This window comes from Capra hircus, chromosome 5 (assembly GCF_001704415.2).
Source record: "Capra hircus breed San Clemente chromosome 5, ASM170441v1, whole genome shotgun sequence".
In the NCBI taxonomy this organism is placed as follows: Eukaryota; Metazoa; Chordata; class Mammalia; order Artiodactyla; family Bovidae; genus Capra; species Capra hircus.
In genome coordinates, this window is record NC_030812.1 from 64,175,510 (window position 1) to 64,202,733 (window position 27,224).

General features: G+C 36.4%; 2 protein-coding genes across 5 annotated transcripts in view; one reads left to right on the plus strand and one right to left on the minus strand.

The window, feature by feature from the left end:
* The window catches only part of CHPT1 (choline phosphotransferase 1), a 28,331-nt gene extending 13,067 nt beyond the window's left edge, over window positions 1-15,264 (plus strand). The window contains exons 4-9 of one of the 4 annotated variants that reach the window (XR_001918078.1): window positions 3,087-3,171; window positions 6,085-6,216; window positions 8,710-8,868; window positions 9,553-9,678; window positions 12,492-12,691; window positions 15,090-15,264. Coding sequence is in view for 3 of the 4 variants with exons in the window: in XM_018048172.1 (XP_017903661.1) it covers window positions 3,087-3,171; window positions 6,085-6,216; window positions 8,710-8,868; window positions 9,553-9,678; window positions 12,492-12,602; window positions 15,090-15,134 (658 nt within the window). In the remaining variant the exon portion in view is untranslated. The remainder of the gene's footprint in view (window positions 1-3,086; window positions 3,172-6,084; window positions 6,217-8,709; window positions 8,869-9,552; window positions 9,679-12,491; window positions 12,692-15,089) is intronic. The other 3 variants (XM_018048172.1, XM_018048173.1, XM_018048174.1) reach the window with 3 other exon arrangements.
* Window positions 15,109-21,614, minus strand: SYCP3 (synaptonemal complex protein 3). The gene is made up of 8 exons (XM_018048175.1): window positions 20,972-21,614; window positions 20,127-20,190; window positions 19,941-19,975; window positions 18,008-18,125; window positions 17,089-17,188; window positions 16,346-16,444; window positions 15,297-15,401; window positions 15,109-15,169 (listed from the first exon to the last, which is right to left on the minus strand). The coding sequence occupies exons 1-8, from the start codon at window positions 21,102-21,104 to the stop codon at window positions 15,116-15,118; spliced, it is 708 nt and encodes a 235-aa protein (XP_017903664.1). The 5' UTR covers window positions 21,105-21,614; the 3' UTR covers window positions 15,109-15,115.

A 27,224-nucleotide genomic window follows, 5' to 3' on the forward strand; every position in this document is an offset into this window, starting at 1 on the left:
GTCACAGCCGTCAGCTGTTGAGCACTTGCGTGGTTCTGGTGGTGTACTCAGTGCTTTTCATGCCTTTTCTCATTTATTCCTCACTTTGACCCTGTTGAGGCTATTACTGCCACTGTTCCAGCGAGGCGGAGAAGTTCTGTAACTTCCTTATACTGCTAAAAAAAAGTGTGGAGCCAGGGTTAAACTCAACTCTCCAAACCCCACACTCTTAACGACTGTTGTTCAGTAGCAGCAGTTATTTAATGACTTAGACTTTATCTCTTTGACTTTCAACTTCATTAAAAATCTTTCTGAAATGAATTATTTTACATTCCTGACCTAGTTGTATACTTTATACTCATTTACTGTTGGCTGAGAGCTTAATGTGTGCCTAGAATTGGACATAGAAAGATGAGTCACTTGTGAGTGGAATATGCCAGACAGATTGGGCTAAAAGCATTGTAGGCAGGAGGATGAGGAGAGGAAGTACTCAGAACATTAGGGAAGTGGTTGCTGTGGTTGAGCACCAGACATGTGAGGGACTGGAGGAGATCCTGCACTGCTCAGGGTTTCAAGCGTGTAAAATGCTTACTCTCTATGGCACAGATCCTCCTCTGTATGATTTCACTTTATCAAAGTAAAAGCATCACTGAGCATTGAGTAGGATACACATGGATAGTCCAGCTTAACACTATAAGAAGGATCTATATCTGGGACATCAGCCAAGCTTCTGTAAATACTTACAAAGTCAGTCAGTATCAACTGTCAATTGGCTAGGATGGATGTCCTGAAAAATCTGTCAATAAACAATAATAAATTTCCCCCCCCAATTAGTCATTTATATAGTTTATCCTTAAAAGAGGAAGGATGAAGCTTTCTGTGGTATGAATGATGCATGTGTGAAACCAAGGTTCCTAGCTCGATCCCTGTATATGTCGTTCAGTTCACTGAAAGTTTGTCCTGTAATTTCTGTCAGCTTTCCTAGTTGCTTCTGGTCACTAGTCATACCCTGGAAAAATTATGGATTAACTTAATGGAATTCTGCACTATTACTTGAAAAAGAGTACAAAATTCTGATAATAAATCATAGGTGTAGGGGAAAGAATGTTGTCTCTGAAGTCATTTTTCTATAGCAGTATCCAGCTGTTTTCAGTATAAGCGTGGAAAAATCACTTCACTTTCTCTTTCCCAAAAAACAGGTATAATATATATATAGCTCATAAGACTCATAATAGATGCTCAATAAATGTCAGTACTTTTCCTCTTTTTTCTTCACAAAATATCATACATTATATTACTTAGTTTACCTTTTTCAACTAACTTGACTATTTCTCCATGCAGTCTGGAGGCCTTGATTTGTCTGTCACTGATCTTACAAATACTGGATGTCATTACATTTTCCTTTTATTTGTACATTAATGTTCCAGTCACCTTTTCCCTCTAAATGCCCTCAAAATAACTCAGCTGAGAAGTCTTTTCTTCCATGCTACTGCTAAGTCACTTCAGTCATGTCCGACTCTGTGCGACCCCATAGACGGCAGCCCATCAGGCTCCCCCATCCCTGGGATTCTCCAGGCAAGAACACTGGAGTGGGTTGCCATTTCCTTCTCCAGTGCGTGAAAGTGAAGAGTGAAAGTGAAGTCGCTCAGTCGTGTCCGACTCTTAGCGACCCCATGGACTGCAGCCTACCAGGCTCCTCCATCCATGGAATTTTCCAGGCAAGAGTCCTGGAGTGGGGTGCCATTGCCTTCTCCAATAGCTGGATCTATTTTATCATCTAATGCCTACATTTCTTGTATTTGCAGAGCAGTAAGTATTCCTCTAGCAGGGCATCTAAGAGATGCAAAGGAGGTAGACACATAAAATCTGAAGCTCAGAAAAAAATATATGGATTTGGAGAAATGGATTTAGAGGTCATTGGCATATAGATGGTACTCTTAAGTATAGATATAATATTCAGAGAATCTAAAAAGAGAAAAGAGGAATTCTGGAAACAGTAGCATTTAAGATGTGAAGGAAGGAGCCTGGGAAGCTCTTCCAGAAAGGTAGGAGAATCACGAGAGAACATGGCATAAAAACAGTAAAGCTTTTCAAGAAAGAGGGTGTGATCAGCGATCTAACTATTGGGAGGAGTTATGTGAGATAGTAACCAAAATGTATCCCTTACGTTCAACAAATTGAAAGTCACTGTTTACCTTAAACAATTTTAATAGGATGGGGCCAAAAACTGGACTGTAGTGGATTATGCAGCAATATGAAGAGAGGAGGAAATTACAGATGTGGACTACTTGCTAGCCTGTTTATGGAGCAAAGGAGAGAGGAATTGGTAGCTTCAGAGGATGCAGATTAGAGACTAATGTTGCTTGGTTTAGTGGGTTTTTAAAAGAAGTTTGTGTTTAGGGCTTCCCTGTTCGCTCAAACAGTAAAGAACTGTCTGCAGTGTAGGAGACCTTGGTTTAATCCCTGGATCAGGAAGATCTCCTGGAGACGGGAATGGCTACCCACTCCAGTATTCTTGCCTGGAGAATTCCATAGCCAGAAGAGCCTGGCAGGCTACAGTTCATAGGGTCGCAAAGAGTCAGACAAAACTGAGTGGCTAACACTTTTACGAGTATGTTTATATATAGAGGGGAAATGTCTGTGAAAACCAAAAATTATGACTATTAGCAACATGAGAAAAACTATTGGAATTTTCCCTACTTTTTAGTGAAATTGACTTGAGAGTGTTTATGAATTTGCCTTAAATCATCTGGTTGTTTTTATGTTACTATTAAGTTTTCCTTATTACAAGAGTAATACATGATTGTTATTAAAAATTCAAACTTTGCAGAAGTATATAAAGTAGAAGATAAAAGCCTTCTGTAATCTCAGTGGTAACTGTTACTAGCAATTGTATATATGCTATACAAGTTTTTTACCTATATGTGAGCACATTGTTCCTGTAGGCTTTTTCACTTAACAGTGTAGTTAATTGATAATTCAGTGATGGAACTAAAGGTAAAAATAAGCCTATGGAGATTTTTACATCTTTGATTTCAGTATATGGTTAATGAACCTTCATATTCAGGAATTTGATTTACAAACCTCTATTTATCTTTCCTTTTTAGAGTGGATGTAACTGAAATTCAGATAGCTTTGGTGATCGTCTTTGTGTTGTCTACATTTGGAGGAGCAACAATGTGGGACTATACGGTAAATCTAAGTGTTTAAATTTGTATTTAAATACTTTTTAAACATTTGGGGAAAATATTGTAGTGTTAATTTTCTTCAGATATTCTTAGAGCTATATTTAATATTCATTCCATTTCTTAACCTTTTTTCTTCATTTTATAATATTACTATTCTATATACCTTATTACAGCATGAATATACTACCCTATTCATGAATATACTACTACATAAAAGACAATGACTCCATTTCCCAAATACACAATTAGACTCGCTAGTTGAACTACCTTTTCAGGCCAAAATTTATTTCATAAAAGAGATTTATAAAAAGTAAAAAAAAAAAAAAGTAAATTCAGTCAAATACTTTATGTTTGAAACTTGCCCCTCAATATTAGGAAAGTTGCTAATTTGTATTTTTTATAATTTACTATGAGTGAAGTTTCTCATGTTGAATGTTTTTTATTTTCTGCTTGGTTGGAGACCTCAGATAAAAGTTGACTCTCAAGGAGGCCATTGTTACAAATTCATGCTTTCCAGAGGAAGGAAATTTATGAAGAAACAAATTATTTTCTCACTACAACCTAAGTTTACACTATTGGCTGACTCAAAACTTCATGTCCATAGAGTTAAGAAGAATAATAAGGATAATATCAGCTGTCAACAACTAATGCTTATTTAATACTTCCTATGTTCTTAAATATCTTACTGTCACTCTTTACATCTGACCCCCAGAACAACGCTATGAAGTAGATACTGTCATTATTCTGATTTATTAATAAGCCTTAGAATGATTGAGTAATTTGTACAAGAACACATAGCTAGTAGGTACTGGAGCTGGAAATTAAACAGACTAATTCCAGACTCTGTTTTTAATCACAAAGCAATATACCCCTGGTAATACAAACAGTAAGAAATACAAAGCTAAACATACTCTTACCGTAGGCTCTAGTGACTGTGCTCTTTAGTATTTACCCAAATACATTAAAAATTATGTCTATTCAGGGAATTCCCTGGTGGTCCAGTGGTTAGGATTCAGTACTTTCACTGCTGTGGGCCGGGGCTCAAACCCTGAGCAGCGAACTAAGATCCCACAAGCCACATGGCATAGCCAGAAAAAAATTATGTCTATACAAAAACCTGATTATGGATCTTTATTGCAGCTTTATTCATAATTACCAGAACTTGGAAGCAAGTAAATGGATTAACTGTGGTACATCTAGGCAATGGAATATTATTCAGTGTTAAAAAGAAAGAGCTATCAAACCATGAAGAGACATGGAGGAAACCTAAATGCATATTATTTAGTGAAAGAATCTAGTCTGAAAAGGCTCCATATGGTATGATCCCAATTATATGATACTTTAGAAAAGGCAAAATGATGGAAACACTGAAAAGATCTGCTATTGCCAGAGGTTATGGGGTTAAGGGAGATGAATATTTTAAGGGACGTGAACCCATTGTGTGTGATACTATAATGGTGGATACCTGTCCACCTGTCAATATACATTTGTCATTTATACATTACGTATTATCACAGAATGTACAGCACCAAGAGCAAACCATAATATAAACTAGGGTGATTATAAGTGATAATGACGTCGGTGTCAGTTCATGGATTGTAACACATGGATTCTATCGCTCTGGTGGAGAATGTTGATAGGGAAGCATGTGTGAGGGCAGGGAGTATATGGGAATTCTGTGTACTTTCTGTACAGTTGCTTTGAACCTAAAATTGCTTTAGAAGTTATATCTGTTTTTAAAAACTGTGGGAAATTTCTCTGTGGCATTTAGTTTCAGAATTGCCAATTGTAACTCATATTACTAGGCTCAGAAATAGACTTTGAGCATATTTTTAAGTAGTGGAACATTCTCTGTGATATTAACATTCCTTCTTATCATGTAAGAATAAGTAATAGAATCAAGGATGTGCTACATAGGCCTCTAAAATATTGTAGATGTGTCTTTCATGGTAGCTGCTCTGCCAATACCCATTAGAAGGTAAATGTGTACTTGAGGCAGTTGGGCAACTCTGGTCATTGTCAGATGTGGTTGTTTTAGTTTGGAATTCTGATTTAGTTATACTGTGGAAGAATTTAATCTTAAAATCATTTCATTCAATATTTTGGCAATACCATAGGAAGAAAGCATACCTATTTATTCCCATCAATAAGAATACTTGTTTTAGATATAGATTTTCTAAATTGAATTGTTATTGTAGTTTTCACAAATTTTGGTACAGTATTTCAAAGTATATTTTCAAACACAATAGCCTATAGCTTTTGGCAATTCATTGTTACTGTTTTTTAAATCCTTTGCTGCCTTTGGAAGTTTTCTTGAACAGCAGTTGACCAACAGGTAAATATATATTGCTAAAGAGATTTAATCCTGGATGTTAACTACACTAAATTTTTGCATGCACACATTGTGATATTTGTCACATTCGTGATACAGATCACAGATCACAGTGTCTGATTCCTAAGATGCTGCCTTTTAGAGGTACTAGAGTCAAGCAAACATCCTTTTTCATGTTTCCTTTAAGCAGATGAAGGCTTGTGAGATGAAATGCTTCATCACAGTTATTTAAGAAGACTTAGCTAAATTTGGTGCATTCATTTAAAAGATAAAACCATTAGAAGAAAAATTAACACTTCAGCTTACTTTTGAGAAGTTAAGGTTTGATTATAAGAAAATGGGTAGCTTATTATATAGGGTTCTGTTGTAATGTTGGAGAAGGAAATGGCAACCCACTCCAGTGTTGTTGCCTGGAGAATCCCAGGGGCAGGGGAGCCTGGTGGGCTGCCGTCTATGGGGTCGCACAGAGTCGGACACGACTGACGTGACTTAGCAGACTTAGCAGCATTGTAATGTTGCTTTACTGTTTAATAGGAAAATACATTTTGTTTTCTTAATGAAGTGTTTCTTTCTTCTACCCTAAAGATACCCCTCCTAGAAATAAAATTGAAGATCTTACCAGTTCTTGGAGTAGTAGGTGGAGCAATATTTTCCTGTTCAAATTATTTCCATGTTATCCTCCATGGTGGTGTTGGCAAGAATGGATCCACTATAGCAGTAAGACATAAATTTCATCATCATTCAGTATTAATTTTATGATAAATTTTCTTAACACCCAGCTATAGAGATACTAAAAATATGATGAATTTTAAAAATAGGGAAGGAAACTAATTATCTTAAAAGAATCCTTTTTAGGCACATAATACAAAAAGGCATTTTTGAAACAGTTTAGACTGATTTTACAGCATTTTTCCTCTTTCTATACAGCCTTTCTTAGAGTAGGCTTTGGTGGCATTCCATGTAATCATCTGCTGTTTATTGTACATAATTAAGAGCTGCCATTTGTTTTCTTCCTTGTTGTGCCTGGCCCTGATATAGGAGAGGAGAAGGAAGGAATGAGTTCCTGATTGAATGTCAGGAAAGCAGTCCAAAGTCATGGTTTCACATATGGGACAATTTATTATGCATGAAGTAAATTTAATTGAAATTCCATCACTGAAATACATTTTTAAAACTACCCTAATATTTTAAAAGGTAAAAACTTCAGCCTCAGTTCTTGAGTGGGTACACCTTATATTTGTTGTGTTATTTACACTTTGCTCATCTATAATTTTTCTGTATTTATTTGTTTTAAAAAACTCAGTACTTTTGCAGAGAAAAGAGGCAGAAAGAATTCTGCTCAGTTTTTAAACAAATATAATATCTACGTTTTTTTTTTAAATGTCATCTTCAAGGTAGTTGAACATTTTGAACTTATTCCACTGATGCCATCTTCTATCAAAACATTGCATGCCTTTAAGCTATAGTTCATTCTCTTTAATTTGCTGTAGTTCAGAATTTCTGTCCTGTAAGGATGGGTTTGATTTTGAGAAAAATTAAAGTCACTTGAAGCCAGACCTAATAAATAAGAGGAGTAAAAACCTGAAATACAGCATTTTTACTTAAAAAAAAACACACCGCATTCCTTTAAATGACATATACTGGCTCTTAAGACAATTTGAAAGGAATCCACATAATTCATATATTATCAATCTTTATGAATATATTTTATATACATAATTCAAAGGCAAAGTATAGAACCCAGATATATAAGTTCTGATATATTTGGAAAAATTGATTGGTTGTTTTTTGAGGTGTTTTGTCAGTTGACTTCAGAATTGTTTTAGAAATGTTAGAATACTCTACATAAAGGGTTTAAGAGTACTTGTTGCTTGACCGTGGATGATAAAATATAGCACTAGCTGGAAAGTGAGTTCTACTAAAAATGATGAAACTTAGCGAGGATCAGTGTCCATTTTAGAGAATATTTTACTAAGAAATAATTGATTAAATGTTTGAAGGGAGACAAGAAATCAAACACTATTTCTAAGAAGTGGTTGATTTCAAATTCTTGAACCAGTGGTTTTTCAAATGTTTTTTTAGCAGCAGATTTCCCTGAATAAAATTAACAGATAAAAGCACCATTTTAAGGGCTTCCCCTGGTGGCTCAGTGGTAACGAATCTGCCTGCCAGTGCAGGAGACACGTGTTCGATCCCTGGTCCAGGAAGATCCCATGTGCCGAGGTACAGCTAAGTCCACGTGCCACAGTGGTTGACCCTGTGCTCTAGAGCACGGGAGCTACAACTACTGAAGCCCACACTCTAGAGCCCATGCTCTGCAACAGAAGCCACTACAATGACAAGCCTGTACACCACAGCCAGAGAGTAGCCCCCACTCCCCACAACTAGAGAAAAGCCCGCACAGCAACAAAGAACCCAGCACAGTCAAAGTAAATAATTTAAAGCAGCATTTTAATAGCATAAATATTTATGACATTACTATATAGTGTTTTATTGACATGACTTTAAAATATTCATAATATTAGTGTAACTTCTAACACTACATATAAACTTAATAGACAAGAATAAGGCAGTTTTAATAGGTACATTTAAATTGATGGTTATGTATTTAGTAAGCCTTAATATCAAATTTATTGCAGTATTTTGTTCAGAATAAGCAATCCTAACAGAATCCCAATTCATATAGATAAAAATATAATGGGTTCAGTTGTACAGTGCTACATAAGAGGGCACTTGTGGTCTAAATGTAAAAGGCAGGGCAGGGTAGGATGTTGGTATAGAGAGTGACTAGAATTAAACTCCTCCTAATCAATGATTAAGATATTGTATAAAAGTGGCAGGTTAAGCTTTATTTCAATATCTCACAAAAATATGTTAACTTGGCAACTGGACTGTTGATGGCCTTTAACAGGGTAAAATTTAGTATAAGATAAATGATGTCAATTTTTAGTGATTATTAGCTTAAAATGTATATTCAGTAAAATTGGAATGAAACATCTGTAGCACCGTATTACCTCTTTGTAACCCTTGGAAGGGTTCTGTAGAAGTTTGAAAAGCACAGCTAAGGTCTATATACTCCTTTAGGCCATATACTATCATACTCTTCTCTAGGTCTCTAGTTCCTAACACAGAGTAGATGCTCAGAAAATATCTGCATTGTAATAAATGCATTGTTAAAATGTGGTGCTGATTTTCTGCTTTATCCCTTAGGGTACCAGTGTCTTATCACCTGGACTCCACATAGGAATAATTATTATACTGGCAATAATGATTTATAAAAAGTCAGCAACTAATTTGTTTGAAAAGCATCCTTGTCTTTATACCCTAATGTTTGGATGTGTCTTTGCTAAAATCTCACAGAAATTGGTGGTAAGAAATTCTTTTAATTTATGACTCATGGTATAAATAATGTATTTGTTCCTCAAACACAAAACTGGGAACTCTTTCATATAATGGGTAGGTTTTTTGTGGTGTTATCACAATAAATAGTTAGCTATTTGTGCTCCAAGTAATACTGTAAATGAATGTTTTATTCAGAGACAAGACTCCTTAGTGTAAGTTCTCTTAATTAACAACGATTATCAGTTATAACCTTCTGATACCAAGGAATTTAAATATTGGAAACTTTAACAAGGTACCTAGTCCTGAATTTGAGAGATTTTAGATTCAATATTCCCATATCAAACGTGAGAGTAAATGGTCTCTTTGGTGGTGGTGGTGGTGGTGGTAGTGGTAGTTTAGTTACTAAGTTGTGTCCAACTCTTGTTGATACCATGGACTGTAGCCTACCAGGCTCCCCTCTGTCCATGAAATTTCCCAGGAAAGAATACTGGAGTGGGTAGCCATTCCCTCTCCAGGGGATCTTTCAGACCCAGGAATCAAACCTAGGTCTCCTGCATTGCAGGCAGATTCTTTACTGACTGAGCTATGAGGGAACCCCAAATTACCTTTTTATCCTTATCTTAACAGCAAATTAAAGATTTAGTTATTTCTATCCTGAAAATAAAACATTTAAAATTTAATAGTGAAATTATTTTGTTTACTTTTTTATAGATAGCTCACATGACCAAAAGTGAACTGTATCTTCAAGACACTGTCTTTATTGGCCCAGGTCTTTTATTTTTAGACCAGTACTTTAATAATTTTGTAGACGAATATATTGTTCTATGGATAGCAATGGTAAGTACCTTTTTGCTAAGATTTTTTATTTATTTTTAACAAATGTCAGATAATACTATGCTTAAGAGTCACTTCAGTGAGGTATTAGGTAGCCTTGACTTTCTAATCTATTAAGCATTTCTGAACATTTAATATTATTTCTTTAAAGTTCCTTTTATATTGTGTTTGAATATGGCCCACATATACATCGAGATACAGTTACAACAATGTAAATCCTTAAAAACAAAACTGTGTGCCTTAAAAAAAAAATAGTACCAGAAAACAGTACAAGTGGCCTGAGGTGACCTCTAAAAATGATACACTATTCACTCGACCCAGAAAACCCCACAAAATCATGCAGATCAAGAGGTTCAAATCTTCGTGTTCACTTTAAGAACACTCTTGAAACTGCCCAGGCCATAAAGGGTATGCATATCCAAAAAGCCACCAAGTATCTGATGGATGTCACTTTAAAGAGGCAATGTGTGCCATTCTGTCATTACAATGGTGGAGTTGGTAGGTGTGTACAGGCCAAACAGTGGGGCTGGACGCAGGGTCGGTGGCCCAGAAAGAGTGCTGAATTTTTACTGCACATGCTTAAAAATGCAGAGAGTAATAATGCTGAACTTAAGGGTTAGATGTAGATTCTCTGGTCATTGAGCACATCCAGGTGAACAAAGTCCCCAAGATGCAGCGCAGGACTTACAAGAGCTCACGGTTGGATCAATCCTTACATGAGCTCTCCCTGCCACATTGAGATGATCCTTACTGAAAAAGAACAGATTGTTCCTAGACCAGAAGAGGAGGCTGCACAGGAGAAAAAGATATCCCAGAAGAAACTGAAGAAACAAAAACTTATGGCTGGGAATAATTGCCGCAAAAAATAAATGCAAATAAAAGTAAAAAAAAAAAAAAAGTACAAAAATGTCAAAAATCACTTCACTCTCTGGCAAAGCTTTACAAACATGAATTAGTGTCTTATTTAGTCCAGGTTATTAGAATTACTCTGAACTTATAGCAGATAACAGGTAAATTAAATGGAATTTGTGTTAGCAGAGGGCACTACTGCATCAAGAAATGTCAGCCAATACTGAGGAAACAGAACAGACAGTACAAGTACAGGATTCCAGGACCATTTGTGCTAGAAGTAAGCAACCATATGTATGCGTATGGCCCTTGAGGATAGTGCAAAATTTATATTAATAATGATGATTCTTATCAAGCAAATTCAATTCTCATAGCTTGCATCCTGCTTAAAAAGTGATATAGATAATACATAATTTCTATTCAAAAATTATAAAATGTAGAATTATGGTGCATAAGAAAGCAGCTTTAGCCATCTAAGGAAAAGAAAATCATTGTTTCTAACATTTTAATCACAAGTAAATAAAGGAGGCAATATTAACTTTAAAAAAAATTTTACTGAGACCTTTATGGCTAGGCTTCAATTAGTGCTATTTCTGGACAATTTTGCCTCATTTTCCCCTACCTCCAGACCTCACTAGACTCCACCAAATTATTAGAGATATACAAAAATTAATATTAAAGTGAGCTAACAGAAACATTGAACTTTTTGATAATTTGAATAATCTCACACTATTTACTAGAGATAGGTGTTTTTTAAAACCTATCTGTTCTGTGCATGGACCAATGGGGTACATGTGATCATCCTTTGTTCTAGGTTTTATACTATTATACTTTTTTGGAGTAAATTAATAATATCTATTCAGAAGTCTTCCATTCTTCAAATGGTGGTGAGATATAAATCTTAATCCTTGAAATGTTCTCAGGCAATATTCTAAAAAATGTTTGAAAGTCAGAATGATTTCTTTTAAGTTACTATCCACTATAAATATTATTAGTGCTACAAAACAATCTAAATTTAAGAAATAGGGGGTGATTTTTCAAAGTATCTGAAAATTCAATGTAGGGTTTCTTTTGGTGAACTTAAATAAGTATTACCAAATAGAATGAGTGTAATTAAAATATCAGGTGTTAAAAATTCAAGCACCTAACTTGTAAATCAGTGAGTTGGCCTGGTTTTACATCAGTGGTGGAGATTATGGTAAGGAAGTTAAATTCAGTTTTTCTTTAAAACACTTTGTTAATAACCACAATTAAAAACAAGCAAACAAAAAAACACCAGGTGGACCAAAACCAACATATTGTGCCCTTTGGCATCCTTAGAGAAAAGGTTCTTGCTTCAGAGAGAAAAGTCAGATGGAGTTTTTCAAGTAAATAAGATTTTCCTCTTATCAGTGAGAATTTTCTACCAACAGAGCCACGAGGCTCCTTTCTATGAAAGGAAGCATTTGCTCCCAGTCTCTGGGAAAGTTCTTAAATAGTGTGCCTTCCTCCTTAATTTTGTAAAGAACATAATTTTTGTATGCCTTCTCTCAACTATGGTGTCTTTTCTAGGCCTTTACTTTCTTACAACTACTTTCACAGGAATAAGGAATAAGAAAAGTATATGATGGAGTGATTTCAATTCTAATGACCGACAGCCCCTTCTAGTAGAAAATTGGTGGCTTTGTTGCACAGCATAAAACTGAAAGAATGTGGAGTCAGAAGACTTGAGTTCTGTTGCTTTTCAGCTTTTGTAATTTAGTCTAGACCTTTTATCACTCTGAGCTCAGTTTCTGAATCTGTGAAATACCCTGCACATTCCAGAGGACTACAGTGACGGCCAAATGCAAACTATAAAATGTAGTATTTTTGATGAAGAATTTTTGGCTAAGGTTTGAGATTAGGGGGTGGAGGACAGCAAAGAATAGCTGCTACTTCAGAAAAGATAGACCATAATCCATTTTATATTTTCTTTTTTTCTTTTAAAGGTCATTTCTTCACTTGATATGATGAGGTACTTTAGTGCTTTGTGCCTGCAAATTTCAAGACACCTTCATCTAAGTATCTTCAAGACTTCATGTCATCAAGCACCTGAACAGGTTCACAAGCATATTGACTAATATCCCAAGGAAAAGAGGAGAAGCAGTTAGGGGAACCTATGAGTGAAGGAAATCCCTCTTTGCAGGAGGCCAGTATATTATCAAATAAGGTTATATTTTAGTATAAAAATTAAGTCCTATAGATCCATTGTATCTGTCTTAGTTGCAAAGCCCTCATTATCAACATTTTTTTATCAAGGTATTATCAGAGTAATACAACCTATAAATTAATTCTAAACAAAACCAAAGAAAGAAATTTCAATCTTCTAAGTATAAAACAGTTCTAAAGAGCAATCTGTTTGTCTCATAAATCCTTTTCAGACAGTTGTGGTTTTCTCTGCCAAAGGATTACATAAAAATTCAGGACAAAGGATTTTAGCCATCTTGAGAGAGATGCTTACTTTGATTGCTAAACACTGATAAATGAGTTCATAATGTTGCATAAGTGCATAGACTTATAATTATTGAGTGAAATGTAAGCATCTTTACAGTGAGAGCCAATTATTCCTTGATATTCTAAGTTTCATTGTCACCAAAAAGTGGATATTAAACATTTCCATTTGTGAAAAATAAAAACAGTAGCCTAAGCACAATTGACATATAAGAAAATCAGTAATTTATGAAACCATGACAAAAGTATCTTTCCTTTAGAATATCAGCTAAAGCTACCTCAAGTACACTTTCACTCATTTGAGATAAAATGGGGATAAAATAAGTATCTTCTATTCAGTCTCTAAGTACATTATATATTGATTCTTATCTTTCCACTCTCAAAATGTTTCTATTGCTCATTATGAATAATAGAACTGTCATATGGTTCTTTGGTGACCCAGATCCTCAATTCTCATCTTACCTGTTTGTAATTTTTATCTAACAGTTCTGTAGACCATAAGCCATATGTTGAAAACATTTCTTTAAAAAAGAAATAATGAACATGTACTATATCTTATGGAGAAGGAAATGGCAACCCACTCCAGTACTCTTGCCCGGAAAATCCCATGGACGGAAAAGCTTGATGCAGGCTACTGTCCATAGAGTCGCAAAGAGTCTGGGATGACTGAGCGACTTCACTTAACTATATCTTAAGCAAGAAAAAGGCATATTGTAAAAAGAGCAAAAGTTGATATTTCTTAAAAGGAAATATGTTACTTAAGTACAATGAAAATACTCTGGAGTACTTATTTTGCTTCTAAAACAATTTGTAAATTCAGTAAGAACAGCTTATTGAATAATTTGAATAGTACTTAAACAATTTGAATAGTACTTAAAATGTATATTCCAACATGTACTTTGGCTTAAAAGGGAAATCCTTTACAAAATACAAAAATTTAGGAAGTAAACTCCTAAATTTTGTCAGATATTTGTTAACAATGGAGGACTAATTTCTTCCAATATAACTGATCACAGAAGAAGAGAATCAGTATGTATATGTTTTTTAAAATTTGGAGAACCTAAAATAAAGGTGGATTATGAGACAAAAATTAAATTTAAAATATGGAGAAACAAGACAAAGTTACTCTTCTCTCCTTCTATCGGGCATATTGTTTTGAATGACTCGGAAAGTATTTTCAGCAAAAAATAGTAAGTTTAACTCATATTTCAAATTTATTTTGCTGAAATATTTATTAAGTGTTCAATATGTTTTTCTCTGCTTAAAAAGTGTACATTTTAAAATACCAGGTATAAGAATTAACTGTTAGTTTGGAAATGAATGTAAAAACTTCCATATATTTACTGAATATTGAAACTGGAAAACAAAACATTCTGTGTAATTTATAGTTAAAGACAGATGTGAAGTACTTAAACCATAATAATTAGGTATGTTAATGAAATGCTCTTAATATTTACTAAGGGCATGTGTCATTTAATTATGGACTGAGCCCAGTTAAATGGCATTTTGATGTCATTGTAGAAGTAACATTCACAAATCCATGCCTTAAAACAGTATTTATATATCCTGTTTGGTTTTTTAAAATGGATTTTAGCAGTTCAATTTATTCCAGAAGGGAAACTTAAGTTGCTTTTAATAAGTTTTATAAGTCAATAGAATGTATTTTTTGAAATCTTATTTTCATTAGAATTGGCAGTGTAACTTCATGAGTATGCATGAAAGGATGTACATATAATAAATTTTTGTTTTTTTTTCCTTAAATAAGAACATTAACCGTCTAACTTGTGTCTTCTACCTTTTAGAAGTGATACAAATACATGAAGCCAAAACTTGCAATTAAATCATTTTTATTGCTAAAAGTTAAATGACAAATGTTAGAAAAATTCACTATTGCTATATTATCACTAGTATTATTAAAGAGCTGAAGCACAGTGGTACATATAAGTTAGGTATTGCTGCTCCTCACAGAAGTTCATATTTGGAGGTGAACAAAAAGAATGGTCTTGCAATGATTAATACTATATAATATTTTAAACCAGAATCTTATCACTCTAACGACTTATTAGCTAATGTTATAATTGTATCATATTACTTAGGTTCAAGTTCTTCCTTCAAAGAGTCATCAGAATAACATGGATTGAAGAGACTTTCGGACACTTGCCATCTCTTGCTGCTGCTGTTACATGAAAGGAGATATTAAATACTGGTTTAATTTTTAGATAAGTGTTAATACATATTTCAGCAAATAAAATATTTCAATGCTTACATTAATACTTTTTTTTCAGTTCTGAATAACAACTTACAGTTTCCATCATAATTTTTTTTTGCAACAAAGCCATTTCTTTTTTAAGTTCATTTTGTGCACCAGTAAGTAGATTTTCATGATTCTTCTCCAAGTCCTCCATACTCTAAAACACAAAAAGCTAGGTCAGTTACAAACCACTACTTTTCATCTCAGTTTCAAAACTTATGCAGTTAATTTTCAAAAGTAGGAACTTCTTAATATTCAACAATGCACATTATTTATCTCAAATAAAAATATTCTAATACATGAAAACCAAAATATCCACTAAAGGAATAGAAAACATCATCATAAATCAAATATTATTAAAGGAGCTACAACAGTAATATACGTTCTCACTGGAAGAAACAAAAAATAACAGAATTTTATAAAAGGAATAGAAGCACAACTTGCTGTAGCTATGTAGTAGAAAATGGGGATTAATTCCAATTCAGTTGCCAAAAGAATAAGGTTGAAAAGATAAGGGAAAAGGAGTTAAAAGTATTCTAGGGCAAGCACATAAACAACAGCATGAAAGTGCAGAGTTCAAAGAAAGCAATTATGTGGAAGGGTGGAAGTAAAGGATGAATGTAGTAACTGAAGCATAAAAAAAGGATCATATTATTGGGGGGTGGGGGTAAATCTTGAATACCTAAGAATTCAGAATGAGAATCTACTGACAGTTTTTCAGGAGGGAAAAGATAATGTTTTCAGAAGATAGTATGGCAAACCCATGAAGGATAGGTTGGTAAACAGAAAAATCAGTTAAGAGTTTTTATAGTATAAGCAAAGAATAACAAGGTTCTGAACTAGGGCAGTAGCAGCGGTGAAGAATAAGGGAAATGGAGGTGTCAAATATAGTACTAAAGTTCCTACCCCAAGTGATAATAATGTCCAGTGATAGCATTTAGCACTTAAATAAAATATAATGAATTCAGAATGGAAAATAGCTAAGAATTTAAAATGTGTAAGCAAAATGTTTTCCCCTTAAACTGAGAAAAAAGTTATATTCTACTTCCACATATAAACTATATTTTAGAAGAATGTATTATGTTACCAAATACAACAAACCTTTATGAACTGCTCATACAACTGTCTAATTGTTTTCAGTCTCTGGCTCTGAACAATTCTAGATTGTTGGAAAACCTTTTGTTGCTGTCGAAACAGATTCTGCAAATGTAAAAGAAAAAATTATGTAATAACTATTTGGGTAAAATTTAGGAAAAAATAATTCTGTGTTAAACTTAAAAGGAATAGCTTTTTAATCAGTATTTTTAAGATTTTTTCTTAACGTTTACTATGAGTTTAGATAATGTGTTTACCACTTACATACAATAATATAATAATCCAGCTAGTCACTGAATAGGAAATCTCAACAGTGCTCAAAACATGTCTTAATTTTTCTTGCTTTCTAAGTCAACACAGATGATCCTTCCAATATTGCTGATCTTTCAATTTCTTGACCTGTTTTCAACCAATGGTTTTTGCCCTTCACCCTACTTTATCTATTACTTACATACTCATAACCTAGATTTTGTCATTACCAATAACTATAACCTCTACACAGTATTAATAATAGCAAACTTCATATTAACAAAGTGTTAGGTAGGAAGCAAACACCAACAGCTTTTATATATGGTATGTGCCTGTACTTACAGTTTACCATTCAGCAGAACCAAACTCACAGCCAGCAATAGGTAATGGAACCTGGCTGAGTTCCATGAGTGTACTACAAGGCCAGGCTTTCCACTTCTACTTGAAACTTGGTTATAATACATTAATTATAAAGCTACAAAGCTAAGCATAATACTAACAGCAAGTTTTTCTTCTTGTTCCTCAGCTTTCTGCATATCCATATCCCACTGCTGGAACAAAGTCAGAAACTGCTGAGAATATTCTTGGTTAAGCTTTTGCCTGTAAAACATAATATTATTATATTTCATATCAGCATGGAGCAACTATCAAAACAAAATTGACTTGATGTAATTATGCTATATAAAAGAGAAAGTATCAAATTTCCAGATGTGAAATCAAGAAGTAAAAGTATGACTTACGCTGATTCCAGAAATATTTATTTTCCTAACCAACTAACAGAAAAACCCTCAAAATCCTCTCACGTACTTTAGCTCTTGAAAACTAGTGGTGTTTTATTACATATATACATTTTCCCAGAAAAGTCCATTTTATCTCCAAGCAATTTACTTTTCATTTTCTCCTATTGAATATAGGTTATGATATGATAGATTCACTGAAGTTACTGTAGAAGATTTTCAAATAGAAATATTTCACTTAATTTTCCCCCATTTTGGTACAATGATTTTGTACAAAAGAATAGTTAATTCAGCTAAAATGTACGAATTGTTAATAATATATAAGGTTGACCATTTTATACACTGTGAAATAGTTAATTGTTATAAGACCAGTGGTTTATATGACACTGACTTTTTATTCAGCTAGCGTATTTTAAAATGAAAATAAATTACTTTGTTTAAAAAAAGCCTCAATCATTTTTAAAAGGGGAAAGAGGTCATCTTTATTGATTTCTAGGAAATGTATCTCAAGTCTGTGAAGAAATAAAGTTATAGGACTAAAAGACATAGAGGAAAATCAAATCAAATATAATTTTTACTAGAGATCCCAATAAATTGAAGATGATAATACTTCTCATAATTTGTACCCATGAGTAGTAAGGAATGATACAAATGTGGCAGTGAAAAAAACCAACAACTTTACCTTTGCTCTTGTTGGATTTTCCAAACATTTTCAAGTTTCTGGTTACTGGTTTTGAGAGAAGCCTTGGTATACATTTCTAGTCTCTTTCTCTTGGCAAGAAGAGACTTGTTAATATCAGCTATAATGAAAATATATATTCATTAAACTTAATGTGAAAGTAAGTTATTTATTCCCACATATTCAAATAAATATGGATAAAGCTGGTTCAAGAATTTTGAAGATATTTTAAAACTACACATACTATCAAAAAGCATGATTAGTTGCTTGCTTTTTTTCTGAGAAAAATTTTAGTTATTGGTATCTCAATTCTTATTTTCTTAACTTGAGATAATTTTAATTTAGAGATGATTAGAAAGAGCTAATGACAAAAAAAAAGGTCTCAAGGACAGACTAATTTTTTCATAAGAAGACACTAATAAAGACTAAATTTAGAACTCATTATATAAAACACAAAACTTTTTTAAAAGCCTAAAAATAAAAACAAAATGTTTTTTAAAATATAGTGATACTATTAAATATATTTTTTACTAAGACAAAGCATAGGTAAATCTTAATTTAAGTAGGTATCTAAATAAGTTCATTCAGGAACTCTTTTAAATATGTTCATGAAGCTTTTTACAGGCCATTTTTTACCAATAAGTACTGCATTTCATAAACATTTTAATACTTTAATAATTCTCTGCTAGGCACATGCATATGGATCTACTGTCAATGGTCCATTTTCTTTTTTTTTTTTTTTTTTTTTGATTTTAGATCTTACTTTATTTAAGTCCATGCTAATGTATTTCAATGGTCCATTTTCAGCAACCATGATGAGGTTGCCTATACTATTGGATATTTGGTATTTCCAAGTGAAAGTGAAAGTCAGTCAGTCGTGTCCAACTCTTTGTGACCCTGTGGACTATACAGTCCATGGAATCATGGACTTCTCTAAGCCAGAATGCTGGAGTGGGTAGCCTTTCCCTTCTTCAGGGGATCTTCCCAACCCAAGGATCGAACCCAGGTCTCCTGCATGACAGGTGAATTCTTTACTAGCTGAGCCACAAGGGATTTCCAATATCTATCTCCAATGATACATTTAAAAGGTCAAGTATTTTGCTACTACCAAATAGGACAAAGCTTTCAAAAAATATTTGATTATATGAATGATCTATAGAGAAGAGCTAAATATTTACTCTTTTTCCAGAATACTCTCCCCAATACAGTTAATGTAACTAATATTTGACATACAATTTAATGATTTTTTTTCAATTTAATGATCTTTTTATCTGATTATACATCTCTTTGGAGAAGGAAATGTCAAACCACTCCAGTATCCTTGCCTAGAAAATCCCATGGACAGAGGAGCCTGCCGGGCTGCAGTCCATGGGGTCACAGAGTTGGGAGTGATTGAGCGATTAACACTTTCACAGTTTCATACATCTCTTACTAGCAACACTCTTTAATTCTCAATTACATAGTTTGATAATGTAAAAATAACAATAAAGTTATTTTAAAGGTTTCAGTTTTTACTACATTTAGTAAAGAACACAAAAATGTCATAGAAAATAACCAAAGAGAAAAAATGAAAAACTGACACATGTACAGATATGCGTGTGTTTGCATCACTTAGTCCATGAAAGTCATACAAAGAGGGATAGATATTTTTCCCATCCATTTTTGTTCTAAAATTCCATAATCTATTAAACCCACACATGTATAAAGTAACAGGACCATTCTTAACCCACCGTTGTTGGTACCATTCTCTTTTCACATCAACAACTGGAAAAGGTTAATAAGGAAATCTATGAAGCTGAGTCACATATATCTGTGCAAAATCTTACATATAAAAACAAAGCATTAAAAAACAGTCTTACAGTCCACTGATTATTTACTATTATACAAGTTATATGGTTTAAAACAATGTTAAACACAAATATCTCCTAAAACATACCTCCAAATCTTTCCAGCATATTCTGTACTTCACCCCTATGAAAAAATTACATCAGAAAAGTTTTAAGGATCCATAAAATATTTATTGTTTTGGAAGGAATACACATACCCAGTATTTTACATGCAATACTCATTGGACAACCAAATAGCTGCTTCTTAACAGGTGAAAATCGTTTGACCATATTACCCCATATCTTCAACTACTGCAGAAGTCCTTTTCTTCCCATGTTTCTCAAGTGTTGAGGTCTTCTCTGCATGACAATAAAAAAAATTTGAAATTAAGTGTGTTATTTTGGTAGTTTTTTAACGGTATATCTTAATTTTGAGGGTTTGTGTTTTTTTTAAGCTTTCTGCCAAGACAAGTTTTTAAAGCAGATTTATAAATGCAATACTTTCTCTGCAGGTTTGTTGTGGTGTTGTTTAGTTGCTAAGTCATGTCTCTTTTGCGATCCCATGGACTGCAGCCCACCAGGCTCCTCTGTCCATGGTATTTCCTAGGAAAGAATTATGGAGTGGGTTGCCATTTCCTTCTCCAGGGGATATTCTCCTGACCCAGGGATCAAGCCCTAGTCTCCTACATTGGCAGGCAGAGTCTTCACCACTGAGCCACCAGGGGGAGCTGCCTCTACGTAGGTTGTTGCTACTGCTGCTAAGTCGCTCCAGCCATGTCCAACTGTGTGCGACCCCAGAGACGGCAGCCCACCAGGCTCCCCCGTCCCTGGGATTCTCCAGGCAAGAACACTGGAGTGGGTTGCCATTTCCTTCTCCAATGCATGAAAGTGAAAAGTGAAAGTGAAGTCGCTCAGTCATGTCCGACTCAGCGACCCCATGGACTGCAGAGGAATTAAATCAGGATCAAAGACCATTTTATACGAACAATTTTGCAAGTCTTCCTATGTTAATGTCATAATAATCTCTCTACTATTTATCAGACATCAGGTGAAAGATACTATAGAAGCTTCACTAGCCCCAAAACAGAAACATGAAATACACGAAAATGCAGGACATGGTCAGTAAACGTCAGGTCTGTACCTTCAATGGCCTCCTCCTCTGAACCACTCAGATCTTTTTTGTCTTCTTGCTCAAATTCATAGGCTCTTATAGCCTGATCCCCCACGGATGGTTTCGCAGACTTCCCGGAATGTTTTCTTCCAGAAGGCACCATTTTTCAATGTTTTCTGATTGGAAAAAAAAAACAAAAAACAAAAAAACAAACACGAAAAAAACCCTTCTGAATCCAAAGACACGATTTAAATAGACTGGCAAATTTCAAAATGAGAGCTATCAAAGATAATTTTAATTGAATTCCACTTTAGGAGTCTCTTCATTTACTTTGTTGGACCAAAATATAACAAGATAATGACAGCACTGCCCCTGACTCCTGGGGTGCCTTAATGGAGAGTTCTCCTCTGAGGATGGGGAGGGCGGCAGAATTCTAGATCCGCTTTTGCCAGCTTCTGGATAAATTGAGGCCAATCTAGATTTTGCATTTCAGTCACAGAGTGAAATCAACGACTGACAGGATCAATCACGACCCCACCCCAAAGAAACTGCTAGCGACAGAAATACAAAATAAAATCCACAGAAAAAGACATCCAGTAAGAATTCCACGACCCAGGCCTCGAGGACCAGTGAGGGGAGCCCTGAGTTAATCTAAATGGTTTCTGTGGATTAGCGGCGAGGGGTGGGGGAGGCACGCGCGCGCGGAGACTAAAGCCCACCCTCTTCCCCTGCGGTCAACCTGTCCACCCGCCACATTCAGCCCCAGTTGCCCAACCTGGGCCTTCCCGCCCGCTCCCCGCCACTCACAGCTCTGCCCACTAAGAGCTTTACGGCCTTCAACTTTCCTGTCAGAGGCTCCCGGGAGAGCCAGCAGGAAAACTTTACCTGGTCAAGAGTAGCCACTGGCTCAGACTCCCACGCAGGACAAACGCTTCCCTCCTCACGCCCGAAAAGCACCTCAATGGCCGAGGACCGCAGTTAATGTCTCCGGACAGGCGTGCCCTCCACTCCCGCTGCCCGCTGCCCAAGTACCTTACCTGAAAGGTCCACTTCGCAGGCCCGACACTCCTCTGAGGAAACTCCGAATTCCCGCGGGAGAAAAGTCAGCCGCGCCTCCCGGGAGCGTCGCTGATTGGCTGGCTGGAAGGCGCATGCCTACAGTGGTCCGAGGGCTCCGCCCCCTCAGACGACGAACTGTGTGAGATTGCTGATCCTGAGTGCGTTTTGGGCAGCAGTTTGTGGCTAGTACAAATGAGGCATGGCGCTTTCCAGTAGCTTTTTATAATTTAAGTTAAAATTTTTCAGAATATTTTAATAAAATGGCGAAGTTCAGTTCAGTTCAGTCGCTCAGTCGTGTCCGACTCTCTGTGACCCCATGAATCGCAGCACGCCAGGCCTGCCTATCACCAACTCCCGGAGTTCACTCAGACTCACGTCCATCGAGTCAGTGATGCCATCCAGCCATCTCATTCTCTGTCGTCCCCTTCTCCTCCTGCCCCCAATCCTTCCCAGCATCACAGTCTTTTCCAATGAGTCACCTCTTCTCATGAGGTGGCCAAAGTACTGGAGTTTCACCTTCAGCATCACTCCTTCCAAAGAAATCCCAGGGCTGATCTCCTTCAGAATGGACTGGTTGGATCTCCTTGCAGTCCAAGGGACTCTCAAGAGTCTTCTCCAACACCACACTTCAAAAGCATCAATTCTTCGGCGCTTAGCTTTCTTCACAGTCCAACTCCCACATCCATGCATGACCACAGGAAAAACCATAGCCTTGACTAGATGGACCTTTGTTGGCAAAGTAATGTCTCTGCTTTTGAATATGCTATCTAGGTTGCTCATAACTTTTCTTCCAAGGAGTAAGCGTCTTTTAATTTCATGGCTGCAGTCACCATCTGCAGTGATTTTGGAGCCCAAAAAAATAAAGTCTGACACTGTTTCCACTGTTTCCCCATTTTTTTTCCATGAAGTGATGGGACCAGATGCCATGATCTTCATTTTCTGAATGTTGAGCTTTAAGCCAACTTTTTCACTCTCCTCTTTCACTTTCAGCAAGAGGCTTTTTAGTTCCTCTTCACTTTCTGGCATAAGGGTGGTGTCATCTGCATATCTGAAATTATTGATATTTCTCCTGGCAATCTTGATTCCAGCTTGCGCTTCTTCCAGCCCAGCGTTTCTCATGATGTACTCTGCATTTAAGTTAAATAAGCAGGGTGACAATATACAGCCTTGATGTACTCCTTTTCCTATTTGGAACCAGTCTGTTGTTCCATGTCCAGTTCTAACTGTTGCTTCTTGACCTGCATACAGATTTCTCAAGAGGCAGGTCAGGTGGTTTCAGAATTTTCCACAGTTTATTGTGATCCACACAGTCAAAGGCTTTGGCATAGTCAATAAAGCAGAAATAGATGTTTTTCTGGAACTCTCTTGCTTTTTCCATGATCCAGCGGATGTTGGCAATTTGATCTCTGGTTCCTCTGCCTTTTCTAAAACCAGCTTGAACATCAGGGAGTTCATGGTTCATGTATTGCTGAAGCCTGGCTTGGAGAATTGTGAGCATTACTTTACTAGCATGTGAGATGAGTGCAATTGTGCAGTAGTTTGAGCATTCTTTGGCATTGCCTTTCTTTGGGATTGAAATGAAAACTGACCTTTTCCAGTCCTGTGGCCACTGCTGAGTTTTCCAAATTTGCTGGCATATTGAGTGCAGCACTTTCACAGCATCATCTTTCAGGATTTGAAAGAGCTCAACTGGAATTCCATCACCTCCACTAGCTTTGTTCATAGTGATGCTTTCTGAGGCCCACTTGACTTCACATTCCAAATGTCTGGCTCTAGATTAGTGATGACATCATCATGATTATCTTGGTCGGGAAGATCTTTTTTGTACAGTTCTTTCGTGTATTCTTGCCACCTCTTCTTAATATCTTCTGCTTCTGTTAGGTCCATACCATTTCTGTCCTTTATCGAGCCCATCTTTGCGTGAAATGTTCCCTTGGTATCTCTAATTTTCTTGAAGAGATCGCTAGTCTTTCCCATTCTGTTGTTTTCCTCTATTTCTTTGTATTGATTGCTGAGGAAGGCTTTCATATCTCTCTTTGCTATTCTTTGGAACTCTGCATTTAGATGCTTATATCTTGCCTTTTCTCCTTTGCTTTTCACTTCTCTTCTTTTCACAGCTATTTTTAAGGCCTCCTCAGACAGCCATTTTGCTTTTTTGCATTTCTTTTCCATGGGGATGGTCTTGATCCCTGTCCCCTGCACAATGTCACGAACCTCATTCCATAGTTCATCAGGCACTCTATCTATCAGATCTAGGCCCTTAAATGTATTTCTCACTTCCACTGTATAATCATAAGGGATTTGATTTAGGTCATACCTGAATGGTCTAGTGGTTTTCCCTACTTTCTTCAATTTGAGTCTTATTTTGGTAATAAGGAGTTCATGATCTGAGCCACAGTCAGCTCCTGGTCTTGTTTTTGTTGCCTGTATAGAACTTCTCCATCTTCGGCTGCAAAGAATATAATCAATCTGATTTCAGTGTTGATCATCTGGTGATGTCCATGTGTAGAGTCTTCCCTTGTGTTGTTGCAAGAGGGTGTTTGCTATGACCAGTGCATTTGCTTGGCAAAACTCTATTAGTCTTTGCCCTGCTTCATTCTGCATTCCAAGGCCAAATTTGCCTGTTACTCCAGGTGTTTCTTGACTTCCTACTTTTGCATTCCAGTCCCCTATAATGAAAAGGACATCTTTTTTGGGAGTTAGTTCTAAAAGGTCTTGTAGGTCTTCATAAAACCGTTCAACTTCAGTTTCTTCAGCATTACTGGTTGGGGCATAGACTTGGATTACCGTGATATTGAATGGTTTGCCTTGGAGGTGAACAGGGATCATTCTGTCATTTTTGAGATTGCATCCAAGTACTGCATTTCAGACTCTTTCGTTGACCATGATGGCTACTCCATTTCTTCTGAGGATTTCTGCCCGCAGTAGTAGATGTAATGGTCATCTGAGTTAAATTCACCCATTCCAGTCCATTTTAGTTTGCTGATTCCTGGAATGTCGACGTTCACCGTTGCCATCTCTTGTTTGACCACTTCCAATTTGCCTTGATTCATGGACCTGACATTCCAGGTTCCTATGCAATATTGCTCTTTACAGCACTGGACCTTCCTTCTATCACCAGTCACATCCACAACTGGGTATTGTTTTTGCTTTGGCTCCATCCCTTCATTCTTTCTGGAGTTATTTCTCCACTGATCTCCAGTAGAATATTGGGCACCTAATGACCTGGGGAGTTCCTCTTTCAGTATCCTATCATTTTGGCTTTTCATACTGTTCATGGGGTTCTCAAGGCAAGAATACTGAAGTGGCTTGCCATTCCCTTCTCCATTGGACCACATTCTGTCAGACCTCTCCACCATGACCCGCCCGTCTTGGGTTGCCCCGCAGGCATGGCTTGGTTTCATTGAGTTAGACATGGCTGTGGCCCTAGTGTGATTAGATTGACTAGTTTTCTGTGAGTATGGTTTCAGTGTGTCTGCCCTCTGATGCCCTCTTGCAACGCCTACCATCTTACTTCTCTTACGTTGGGCGTGGGCTATCTCTTCAAGGCTGCTCCAGCAAAGCACAGCTGCTGCTCCTTACCTTGGACGAGGGGTATCTCCTTACCACCTCTGTTCCTGACCTTCAACGTGGGATAGCTCCTCTAGGCCCTTCTGTGCCTGCGCAGCCACCACTCCTCAGGTTGCTTCTCCCCGCCGCTGGCCCTGGGCTCGGGCGTGGGTGGCTCCTCCCAGCTGCCGCCCCTGGTCTCAGGCGCGAGGTGGCTTCTCCTGGCTGCCCCTGACCTCGGACGTGGGGTGTCTCCTCCCGGCCGCCACTGACCTCGGATGCAGGGTAGCTCCTCTCGGCTGCCACCCCTGACCTCGGGCTCAGGGTGGCTCCTCCCGGCCGTTCCTGCACCGTCGCAGCCTGGCACTCTGGGCCACTGTTCCTGAGCCATCACAGCCTGGCACTCTGGGCCGCTGTCCCTGACTTTGGACTTGGGGTAGCTCTCAGCTGCGCTTAGTGTGGTGGCCCACCGCCGCATCCTGGGGTTAGTCCTATTCTATAGTACTTAGTCCTATAGACTAGATGAAATAAGGCAAAATTGTTTTCCAATTTATACTCCCACCAACAGAATGAGTTTCCATTGTTCAATGTACTCATCATCAGCTGGTATAGTCATATTTCTTAATTTTGCCATTCTCAGAGGCGTAAAATGATATTTCTTTAGGCTCTTCTTTTGTATTTCTCCAATCACTCGTAAGATTAAGCTCTTGTTATGCTTATTGGCTATTTGCATTTCCTTTATCCTAAAATATCTATTTGAGTTTCCTGCTCATTTTTCAATTGGATTATGTGTTTCTTATTGATTGGTAACTTTTTATATATTGGGTGAGTGTTAATAAATATTTGTGACTGCTTTCTGTATCTTTTATCCTGAAGCCATAAAAAAATAAAAGTTTGAAGGTTTTATTTTTCATTTTTAAGCCTTTATTCATATAGAATTTTTGTGCCTGACAGGTAGGATCCAATTACTTTGCTTCACTCCTCATTGTGGAAACCAGTTTACTGAATAGTGCATCCTTTCCCTTTAACAGCTACATCATCTGTCAAGTTTCCATATGTCCTTGAGTCTTCTTCTCTAGCCCGTTCCACTGGATCAGTTTGCCTATCTCTGTGCCATCATTCCATCTTTATTAAAGGTTTGGCATCTAATAGGGCAAGTCACACCTAATCTTTTTCTTCAAGAGAATCCTGTGTATTCTTGAACTTTGCTTTTCAAGCAAATTTTATAGTCAGTTTTCCAAGTTCCAGGAAAAAACAAAACCAAACAACTTCTTGGATTTTAACTGGAAAGGCAATAAATCTATAGATAAATTTAGAGAGAACTGAATCTTTCTCTTCTTGAATGTGGCATATTTTCCATTTATTTATAACATCTTAATATAATTCAATAAAGTTAAATTTTTTTCTCTGTGCGGAGTTTTCACTTTTATTGAATTTTTTTATAAATAACTTATTTGCCTCTATTTTGCTCTAATTGTTCAGTTGCTCAGTCGTGTCTGACTCTTAGCGACCCCATGGACTGCAGCCTGCCAAGCTTCCCTGTTTTTTTACCATCTTCCAGAGCTTGCTCAAACTCATGTCCATTGAGTCAGTGATGCCATCCAACCATCTTGTCCTCTGTTGTCCCCTTCTCCTCCTGCCTTCAGTATTTCCCAGCATCTAATATTGAATTGAT

Coding starts and splice junctions, on each gene's coding strand:
- SYCP3 (XM_018048175.1), bottom strand. CDS start 21,104: ATGGTGCCTTCTGGAAGAAAACATTCCGGGAAGTCTGCGAAACCATCC. Junction 16,445..17,088: donor AACAAGAAGAAAAACTTGCT/GTTAGTATTATG, acceptor TTACATTTGCAG/AATCTGTTTCGACAGCAACA. Junction 15,402..16,345: donor TGTATGAGCAGTTCATAAAG/GTTTGTTGTATT, acceptor TTTGTGTTTTAG/AGTATGGAGGACTTGGAGAA.